General features: G+C 49.9%; 1 protein-coding gene across 2 annotated transcripts; it reads left to right on the top strand.

The window, feature by feature from the left end:
* The first annotated feature begins 229 nt into the window (after positions 1-229).
* Positions 230-5982, top strand: RETREG2 (reticulophagy regulator family member 2). 2 transcript variants are annotated; one of them, XM_040640420.1, is made up of 9 exons: positions 230-566; positions 736-947; positions 1961-1991; positions 2330-2465; positions 2878-2962; positions 3275-3418; positions 3574-3668; positions 3829-3964; positions 4230-5982. In XM_040640420.1, the coding sequence occupies exons 1-9, from the start codon at positions 292-294 to the stop codon at positions 4856-4858; spliced, it is 1743 nt and encodes a 580-aa protein (XP_040496354.1). In that variant the 5' UTR covers positions 230-291; the 3' UTR covers positions 4859-5982. The 2 variants fall into 2 exon arrangements, with proteins under 2 accessions (XP_040496354.1, XP_040496358.1); XM_040640424.1 differs by having other exon boundaries at positions 232-566; positions 841-947.
* The last annotated feature ends 4748 nt before the right edge of the window (positions 5983-10730 follow it).

Genomic DNA, 10730 nt, shown 5'->3' with positions numbered 1-10730 from the left:
GTAGCAGAACAGCGTACCAACCGGACTGAGGATCACGACTCCAGCAGCCACAACACGAAACTGCGCAGAAGCAGGGTTGCTGGTAGCCGCCTGCGCGCAGGCGCGGGTCGTCCTACCCCGGCGGTTAGGGTGCGTCACGTGACGGGCTCGTCGTTCCGCCGTCACGTGACGGGGCTCCGCGGCCTCCGCTGCGCTCTCCGCGGCGTGCGCCCCCTTCCGCCTGACGCGCCCCCGGCGGCGGCCGCGCAGCCCTGGCTCCTCGCGGGCTCGGGCGGCGGCTGCGACGGGGCTATGGCGAGCGGCGGTGGCGGTGGTAACACCGGCGCGGGTGGGGGCCCGGGGCTGGGCCTGAGCCTGGGCCTGGGTCTCAGCCTAGGCATGGGGGAGGCCACCGGCGAGGCGGAGGAGGAGGCGGCCACGGCCGAGGCGGTGGGACGCCTGGCCACGACACTGTGGCTGCGGCTCCGCGGCTGGGAGGCGGTGCTGGCGGCAGCGCAGCGGCTGCTGGTGTGGGAGAGACCTCTGCACAGCCTGGTCACGGCGGCCGCGCTCAACGGCCTCTTCTGGTAACGGCCGCGGTGGAGGAGGGGGCGGGGCCGGGCGAGCGGGGGCGGGAGGGGCCGGGAGCACCATTCCCGTTCCCGGGGTTGACACTTGCCCCCGGGAATGATCCCCTTCCCCCCGGCTGTTGTGCGTCGGGGTTGCCCCATTTCTTTATCTCGGGTCTCGAGTTAGGCCTGGAGGTTCCCGTTCCCCCATCAGTGGGCGCTTTTCCGCCTTTCGCGATGGATGCAGGAGCCTCTCACCCACTCACCGCCGAGGTGCCTGTTTCTCCCTAAGGTTGCTGTCTTCGTCGTCTCTCCGGCCCTTCTTCCTACTCAGCGTCTCACTTTTGGCCTATTTTCTGCTGGATCTCTGGCAGCCTCGCTTCTTCCCTGACATTTCAGGTGAGTGTTAACTTCATTCACCAAGCCCCGTTGTGGACTTGCTTTGTGCCTGACCCCGCTGGGTGGGTTGAAAGGGGAGAGAAAATGTACAGCAGGCAGCCAGTTCCCAGGCACCACCACTTACCCAGGTAGGAAATGGAGAATTGCCCTCTTTTCAAAATCAGAGTTACGTGAGTGTAGTAGTTAAGAATGTGGACTCTACAGCCACATTGCCTGGGTTCCGTTGCTTGCTCTGCCATTTGCCATGCATGTGACCTTGTAAGAGCTATTCAATTTCTGTTGGTCTCAGTTTTCTCTTCTATGAAACAAGGATGATAAAATTGACTTAGTAAGGTGGTGAAGACCGAATGAGTTAATACATGTTATGTTTATGGTAGAATTTCACATATCGCAAGAATTGTAGGAGTATTAGGTCCTATTTTGTTGTTGTTATCTATTTATCTACTAAATTGGTGTTTTGAAGCAATTAGATGTCAGGCTGTGTGAGCTGCTTGGGATGTAAACATGAATAAAATGTGTTTGAAAAGAGTGAAGTTTGGGGGCGCCTGGGTGGCACAGTCGTCGGGCGTCTGCCTTCGGCTCAGGGCGTGATCCCGGCGTTCCAGGATCTAGTCCCACATCGGGCTCCTCCGCTGGGAGCCTGCTTCTTCCTCTCCCACTCCCCCAGCTTGTGTTCCCTCTCTCGCTGGCTGTCTCTCTGTCAAATAAATAAATAAATAATCTTAAAAAAAAAAAGAAGAGTGAAGTTTGGAGCGTTTGGCTGGCTCAGTTGGTAGTGTGTGACTCTTGATCTTGGGGTTGTAATAATAAGAACATCTTTAAAGAGAAGGAAAGAGCGAAGTTTAAAGAAGGAGACAGACATATAAATACAAACAACTGTAAGAGCGTAATTCTTCCTATAATTGGCATCTGAAGAAAGTGCTCTGGGAATGCAGAGGGGGGCAACTATTCCTGCCCCAGGGAGAGTCTCCCAGAGCCCTACCACTCAACTTGTTCCCCTCCTCTCTTTATAGCATCATCTCCAGGGGAACCACATTCTGACAGGTGAGTGCAGGCCACCTCTTGAAGACAAATACCCGAACCTTGTCTTGCTTTGGTGCCATTGTCACCACAGTGCATGGCAGCTTCTGCAGGCACAGACCCCAGAATAGCAAATGGACTGGCAACAAGTTTGGTCCTGGATTCCTTTTAGATGCCTGCTCCTTTGGGGGCAGAGGGTTGGAAACTCTGGGCTTTGCTTCCCCAAGATCAGGACACCTCCCTTTGGGAGGTGGGGTTGTCCACTTGTTTAGAATACAGATCTCATTGGCATTCTCAGAGGGATTTGAGTGCCTGGGAAGCTGGTGTCTGAGGCCTCCAGGGGTCATGTCATGTCTCCCCAGTGAGGGTGCGGGGTCAGGCGCCCGGCCGCACCTGCTGAGTGTGCCCGAGTTGTGCAGATACCTGGCTGAGAGCTGGCTCACCTTCCAGATTCATCTGCAGGAGCTGCTGCAGTACAAGAGGCAGAATCCAGCTCAGGTAAGCTCCACGTCATAAAACAGTTTCCTGCACTGTGGGGAAATAGAGGGGGGTGGGAGGCGGGGAGGAGTAACGTGAAATCCCTGGCTGGACACTGAAGGAAGAGGGCTGGGGTGCCTTTCTGAGGCAGCATTGACTGGTAGTAGCTTGGTACAGGAGTAGTCTCATTTCAGGGAGCACGTGTTTGATGTTCTTACACTGCTTTTGGTCAAGGCAGATCAATTTGAATGATAGGCGTTTGGTGATGTCTAGTGTAAACTTCTTGAATTTGTTGGTCTCGGGCATCCTCTTGACTAGACTGGATCACTGCATCTCTAGAAGGCATACCCCTCCCTCTGTCAGCTGAGCAACTATTTCTTCCCCCGGTGAATGGGGGACGTATACCTTTTAGACCCTCTGCTCTTCTCTGCAGTTCTGTGCTCGAGTTTGTTCTGGCTGTGCTGTGCTGGCGGTGCTGGGACACTATGTTCCCGGGATTATGATTTCCTACATTGTCTGTGAGTAGGGTTTAACCCCTCCCTTTCTTGAAGCCCTTTTCTTCTCTTTTACTGGACTGAATCAAAGGGACTGACTGTAAGGGAGGACGGTGCTCTCTCTCTGTTTGGTTATCCATTTACAGAGGACTCCAGGGGGTGCTGGCGTATTAGTAATAGTGCAAGAGTCATTTGGGGAGGAGAGTAGTAAATGTGGAGGGAGGAGGTTGGTACAGACTCTTGAAAGCCTTCAGCCTTTTCTGTTTAGGGACCGGTTAAATGGGGGCCCTTAGGAACTAGGCATAGGAAGCTCTGAGTGAAGTCTCTAACCCCTAGTACTGAGTATCCTGCTGTGGCCCCTGGTGGTTTATCATGAGCTGATCCAGAGGATGTATACTCGCTTGGAACCCCTGCTCATGCAGCTGGACTACAGCATGAAGGCCGAAGCTGACGCCCTGCATCACAAACATGACAAGAAGAGTAAGGGGCTCCCCTACCCAACAGGGGTCCTTTAAAGGGGGCATTGGTTTATGGCTCATGATGTGCCCTGGAACTTACTTTCCACTTCCTTGGCCATGTTTGTCCCCCACGACTGTGTCTGCTTGGTCACTGACATGCTGTTCTTATTTCTCTAGAGCGGCAGGGGAAGAACGCACCCCCCGGAGGTGATGAGCCGCTGGCAGAGACAGAGAGTGAAAGCGAAGCGGAACTGGCCGGCTTCTCCCCGGTGGTGAGGTCCAAAGGAGATGGGATGTGAAGTCGAAGGCTGGGGGAGCGTCTGCTTCAGGGCAGCCACCTCTCAGGGGGGTGGGAGTCAGTAGTGGGGGGTGCTTTTGAAAAATTGGTTCTCTTATTTTCTCACCTGTTGTGTTATCTGGGTTCTCCTGCAGGTGGATGTGAAGAAAACGGCATTGGCTTTGGCCATTACCGACTCAGAGCTGTCAGACGAAGAGGCTTCTATCTTGGAGAGCGGTGGTTTCTCTGTATCCCGGGCCACAACTCCACAGCTAACTGATGTCTCCGAGGGTATGAGAAGCCTTTTCCTTTGCCCTTCCAATCTTCCTGTTCCTTGTTGTGGATGTTGGCTGTGCTCTCTGGTTGTCACCCCCATAAATGGGTTTTCTGGAAATTGATCCTCTAATTCGACTTCAGGTTCCTGAAAGACCTTAACATCTAAGGTCTGGTCCAGTATTCCGTATCCTGAGTTCTCATCCTCGAACTGATTGCCTGTTGGGATGGTTCAGAACAGCAGGCCCCTCCACCCATTCCTGACTCTTTGTTTCCTGCACAGATTTGGACCAGCAGAGCCTGCCAAGTGAGCCAGAGGAGGCCCTGAGCCGGGAGCTGGGGGAGGGAGAGGAGACCGAGCCGGCCCCTCCTGAAGACCTGCTGGGGCCCCCTCAGGCCCTCTCGAGGCAAGACCTGGACTCGGAAGAGGAGGAGGAAGATGTGGAAGCCAAGGAAACCTTGCTTCGGCTCTCGTCCCCCCTTCACTTTGTGAACACGCACTTCAATGGGGCGGGCTCTCCCACAGATGGAGTGAAGCTCTCCCCTGGAGGACCAGTGGAGACACTGAGCCCGGAGGCAGTGAGTGGTGGTGACCTCACCATTCCACCGAGCACCCTGTCACCCCTACTTTGCCTTGCTGAAAGTGACCCGGTCCCCTCCCCCTCAGTGCTCCCACCTCTTCCCCAGGACTTGCCCCAGCCCCTGCCTGCCCCTGAGGAAGAAGAGGCGCTCACCACTGAGGACTTCGAATTGCTGGATCAGGGGGAGCTGGAACAGCTGAATGCTGAGCTGGGGCTGGGGCCAGAGACCTCCTCAGAGCCCCCTGATGCTCCACCCCCTCCATCCCTAGGGCCTGACACCCTGTCTCTGGTACAGTCAGACCAAGAGGCTCAGGCTGTGGCAGAGCCATGAGCCATGGGGGAAGGAGTTGCAGGCACAGTAGGGTTTCCTGGCTAGGGGCGTCACTGTTTCCTCTCCCCTGCTCTGGGAAGAGGTCATGCGTGGGGGAGCTGGCTGTCAGATGGTAGCCAGTCCACCCTCCGTCTGCCTGCCTGCCTGCCTGCCTGCTGTCCCAGGCCTGGTACAGTGCCCGTGCCTGGGATTGGTTTTAAGTTTGTAAATAATTTTACACTTGGGTTAGTGGATGTGAACAGGGCTAGGGAAGTCCTTCCCACAGCCTGCACTTGCCTCCCTGCCTCATCTCTCTTCTCATTCCACTATGCCTCAAGCCCTGGTGGTCTGGCCCTTTCTTTTTTCCTCCTATCCTCAGGGACCTGTGCTGCTCTGTCCTTGTGTCCCACTGGTGGTTTAGTTTGGGCACTTTATCATTCTTCTCTCTTGTCCCATGTTTCCCTCTGCTTTATTTCCTGGCTGTGTCCTGTCCTAAGCAGCTCAATCCCCACTCTTCGCCAGCTCCTTCCCAGCAGGCCGTGGCTAAGCTTTCGGGAGGCTCCTGTCTGGGTGGTACAGACTAAACCTGGGGTGGTGGGTCAGGCCAGTGGTGATGCGCTTAGGTCACTCTAGCCCACATAAGCTCCACTGCACCGTTGCCCTGGTTCAGCCCAGCCTTTCCTGATAAGGGAGGAGAGCAGGAGTCCTGCAGCACGTGTTCCAGCACTGCGTGAGTGCGCAGGAGCTCTGTCCTGTTGGGATGAAGGGCTTTCTTACTATCCTAGGAAGGAATAAAGAGACTGCTGTCTGCGGGCCACGGATGGTCCTGGTGTGGTGGGACCCCCTGTTAGGGTCAGGAAGTGGACAGTAACATCTGTGCAGGTGTTGACTGGAAAAATAAAGTGTTGATTGGCTAGAACTGCTGCTGCCTGCCTCACTGCGAGCTGCCTCCCACACTGCTCTGCTCCCTCCTCACTCCTCACCCTCCTGTCCCCAGTCTCTCTTGCTCCTGGCTATTTGGTGCAAGACAAGGCCAGAAGCAAGTGTTACCCTAACAGCCCTAACTTGCCCTTGGTCATCTTTTCTGACAGTGTGGTATGTTTAGTGAGATTTAGCATGTCTGAATAAAATGTATGCAGGAGGAATGGCCTCGTCTTCCCAATCTGTAGAAATTGAGGATAATTGTTTACTGTGTTGCCTACAACTTTAATGTCTTCAGAAGTCCTTACCCATCCACGTGTTGCCAGTTAGCTCACTCAGCCGTGATTTATCTATCCTGGGAACCCAAACAAGTAGGACTTAATGCCCATGTCAAAACTGATTTGAGGCCAAGGTACACTAAAGAAATAGTATCTAACACTAATTGAAGGCATAATATGTGCTCAGCACTCTTCTGATTTTTGTTGGTGTTTTTTTTTGTTTGTTTTTTTAAAAAATACTGTTTAAGAGTGTGCGCGGGTGGGGGAGCAGAGGAAGAGGGAGGGGGAAAGAATCTCAGGCCGACTGCACTGAGTCCGGAGCTCCATCTCACGACCCTGAGATCGTGACCTGAGCCAAAACGAAGAGTTGGACGCTTAGCCAACTGAGCCACCCAGGCGCCCCAGTGATTTATATCTATGAACTCTTGTTTTTTCCTTATAATCCTGAGATACATACTGTTAGTAACTCCCATTTTAAGATGAGTTAACTTTCCTGAAGGCCACAGCCCTAGTAAATGATGGAATCGGGATCCAAACCTAAGCAGTTTGGCCCTAGCGATCGCGCTGGAACAGGAAGCCCTTGAACATTGAAAGGGCACAAATGGAAAGATACTCAAGGACATGGGAACCATAGAGAACCCATCTAATATCTCAGTTCCGTAGAGTGGACTCGTGGCAGTCCTCACTCTCTGGGGGGAAGAACGACATTAGAGAAAGCCCTGACCTGAGCAGAGGGCCTCTTCATGAGTTCACATTCTCTACCTCCAGCTGGAGGGACCGTATTGCAATGCCACCTGACTTTGGGGGTTGACTCATATGCCATGTCTCTCCTAAGTGTGTGGGACTATTTTCCTTCCTATTTATTTCACCTTTGCCTGAGAGACCATATGTTAGAGTTGATTGAGGCCCTGTCCTCTGCCTCCTAAGGAACATGAACCTTTAATCATCTAGAGGTCTCAGAAAGGAATAGGAAAACAGGTCTCATCAACAAACAGGAAATTCAAGAAAAATAGAACCAACTAATCAGAAAGACAATGGCTCCCATATGTCTTACCTTTAATCCATTTCCTTCTTAAACTTACAGTCTGAAGATGAAGCCAGAAGCCTTAGTTGGATCAAAATATTCACCGTAGATTGGGAGTTCCATGAGGGTTGATTCTTGACGTTCACCTTGGTCTGATGGTTGCTACATGTTTATCTACAGTTTTTTTCATTAACAGGTGTCCCGGCTGTTTTCTGCCCCATGATGAAAGGGACAAAAAGCTTTTCCTATGAGTGAAAGAAAAATGAGCAGAAATGTGAAACCTACAATTTAAGCTAAACAAAAATCACCCGTAGAGTACATGCTGGGGCAAGAAGGGTTGGTTACATTTACACTGGAGGGAGGGGCCATGCGCTCTAGTTACCTAGACATTCCAACAGCTAATAGTGTAAGGTGCCTGGTCATAAACTGAATTTTAGGCTGCATTATTGGAAATATGGTCTCCGAAGCAAGGGAGATAATACCCATATGTAGTGTGCCGTGCACAAGTTAGAATACAGGGGGGATGACTTGCTTTGCTCATGGACAAGTTGACAAATTGCAGTGCGCCCAGGAAAGGATCGTCAGAGATGAAGGCTGTGCATGGTCCTATGCGGAACCATGGAGCGAACAGAGAAGGTTCCAAGAAGGGAGCGCTGAGTTGAGCCACATTCACTGCCTTCAGACTTTGAATGGTGATATGTAGGACTTCAGAGGGCAGAAATGAAGTCTTCGAGAAGAATTTTACTAGTAATAGTGTTGGGCAGAATTTGTTTTTCTGGTCAAGGGATATTGCTGAACAGAGTACATGTAAATGATCTTTCACGTAAAATGATCAAGGATTAACAGGTCAAGAATTGTTCATTTCATTGTGGAAGGACAATATATCACCATATGGCTTTGCTTTCAATGGCTGACTTATGTTTCCTTGGACTTCCTCCACCTGCCCCCTTAAAGTTGGTGGTCACTGAGTGTCACTGGCTCATTTTCCTTCTCACTACCTGGGCAATTTCACATGTCCTCCCACTCAGTTTCCACTCCCATGCTGATGACTTCTACATCTTAGCTCAACTCCTTGCCCAGAACTTCCAACTAGACATCTTCACTTGAACATCCCATGGGTACTTTCTGCTCAGCATACAGAAAACTCTTTCCACTCTGCCCCCTACCTCCCCTAAACAGGCCTCTTCTGTGATTTCCATCTTGCTTGCTGGCACCACTGAAAGTGAAGGCCTACTTCCCCCCTCATCCCACACCCAATCACCAGTTGCTGCTAATTGGATGTCCTAATTATTTCTTGATTCTGTCACGTGTATCACAGCCCTGAGTCACACCCTCCTCATCGCTTACCTGACGCACTATGACAATTTCCCTGTCCACACTCTTGTCCCCCACAGAAGTCATGCCCCCAAAGGTGGCTAGATTATTTTAAAATACAAATCTTATCACCTTTCTGCTATTAAATATTGATCAAAGTCTCTCCTTCTACAAACTTTCATTCAACCTCCATGATATGTTTAAAAAACCTCTGAGATCTGCCCCTTCCCTATCTTGCTTTTTTTTCTTTTCTTCTCTTGGTGGTATTGGTGGTAAAACAAGAAGGGAATTTATTTTGGGACACCTGGGTGGCTCAGTCAGTTAAGCATCTGCCTTTGGCTCAGGTCATGATCCCGGGGTCCTGGGATCGAGCCCCACATTGAGCGCCCTGCTCAGCGAGGAGCCTGCTTCTCCCTCTGCCTGCTGCTTCCCCTGCTTGTGCTCTCTCTCTATGACAAATAAATAAATAAATAAATAAAATCTTTGAAAAGGGGGGGGATTTATTTCAGTGAGGCCAACACTGGGTATGCTCTATCTTGCTTTTTACACTACAGTATCAAACCCCAAACAGCTGCTCCTTCCCTCTGTTCAGCTACGCTGCCCTTCCCTACCCCTGCTCTACACACAAACACACACCCTATCCCTCTGTTTGGCAAACACTCCACTTGTCTCTTAACATGCAGTTTAGGCCACACTCCATCTACAAAGACTCCCTTGATATCCCAGGTCACCTGCCCCCCATATCAGACCTACTCTCCTAGTGTTCCCTGAGTGTACTTCTATTTTTCCACGCATCACATAGAATCTTCATTCTCTCTATGTAAGTGTGGTATAGGGGATATATAGGTGTATGTGCATATGATAACTTCCACTATAATGCTTATTCTTGAAGGCAGGGACTATGTTTTAGGCATCTGAATATTCCCAGAGCCTAGCACAGGGCCTGGCACATAGTAGATGCTCAGTAGACATATGTTGAAATAAACTAAACCAGTGTTTGAACTTTGGAAGCAGCCAACTTAAATAGATTGTGGTGATTCATACATACCTCTTGCCAGTAGATATCTCACCTTTGTCTGTTACTGTTTTAGAGTCGATAGTAGCTAAGTTAAAGTAAGCTGCACATAGATTTGTGAGCTCTTTGTCCCCGGACTAGGCCAAAGGCAATGAAAATGATCAAGGTTTGGAGGTTCATAGCTGGTCTTGGAGCTAAAGGCTTTTCTGAGTTTAAAGGAAGATTGCCCAACCGGCTTGATCTTCCGTGATCTTCCGTTACTATAAAGGACACTATTGGGACAACTGGTAAAATTTGCATGTGGATTGTCTATAAGATAAAAGATTGCATCAAGATCAAACTTCTTGAAATTCTCTTTGTTTATATAAGAAAATATCCTTATTTTTAGGTTAGACATTCTAAAGATTTTAGAGGTGGAAGGTTATGTTCTCTGCAAATTATATGAAATGATTTAGCAATGTAAATGAGTATGTGAATGTATGGTGTGCATGCGTGTGGAGAGAGAGAGGGAGAGAGACAGAGAATGATAAATGTGGCAGAATGTCAGGAAGGAATACATATGATAAATATAACAGATAAAAGTTTGCCATTCAATGGATAAATGTATATTCAGACAATAGATAGAATGCACAAACTATAATTAAGCACAAAAATGTGTGTGGGTCTCATAAATAAAACATTGAGTAAAAGAAACTAGGCACAAAAAGTATATGATATATGGGGCACGTGGGTGGCACAGTTGGTTGAATGTCCAACCCTTGGTTTTGACTCAGGTGCTGATCTCAGGGTCGTGGGATTGAGCCCCGTGTTGGGATCCACACTCAGCGAGGAGTCTGCTCAAGATTCTCTCTCCCTCTCCCTCTGCCCTTCCCACTCGAGCTCTTTCTCTCTCATATACATATATATATATATATACATATATATACACACACACACACACACACACACATATATATATATATATATGATGCATGATTACATTTATATAAAGTACATTTATATTGTTAGAAGTCAAGATAGTGGGGGTGCCTGGGTGGCTCAGTCATTAAGCGTCTGTCTTCGGCTCAGGGCGTGATCCCAGTGTTCTGGGATCAAGCCCTGCACTGGGCTCCTCCTCTGGGAGCCTGATTCTTCCTCTCCCACTCTCCCTGCTTGTGTTCCCTCTCTCGCTGGCTGTCTCTATCTCTGTCAAATAAATAAATAAAATCTTAAAAAAAAAAAGTCAAGATAGTGGCTACCCTTGGGGGTGGGGGAACAGCAATTGGAGAGGTCTTCTTGAAGGTGGTAATATCAGGGTGATGGTTACATGGGAGTGTTGAATTTGTGAAAATTCAATCACCT

Source organism: Ursus maritimus, unplaced genomic scaffold (assembly GCF_017311325.1).
Source record: "Ursus maritimus isolate PB19 unplaced genomic scaffold, ASM1731132v1 scaffold_1, whole genome shotgun sequence".
NCBI lineage: Eukaryota > Metazoa > Chordata > Mammalia > Carnivora > Ursidae > Ursus > Ursus maritimus.
This window is presented reverse-complemented; position numbering and strand designations above follow the sequence as displayed.

Excerpts from the sequence above, each read along its gene's own strand:
- RETREG2 (XM_040640420.1), top strand. The coding sequence starts at position 292 with ATGGCGAGCGGCGGTGGCGGTGGTAACACCGGCGCGGGTGGGGGCCCG. Across the intron at positions 567-735 it reads GCGCTCAACGGCCTCTTCTG|GCCTGGAGGTTCCCGTTCCC; the intron begins GTAACGGCCGCG and ends GTCTCGAGTTAG. Across the intron at positions 3,419-3,573 it reads TCACAAACATGACAAGAAGA|AGCGGCAGGGGAAGAACGCA; the intron begins GTAAGGGGCTCC and ends TTATTTCTCTAG.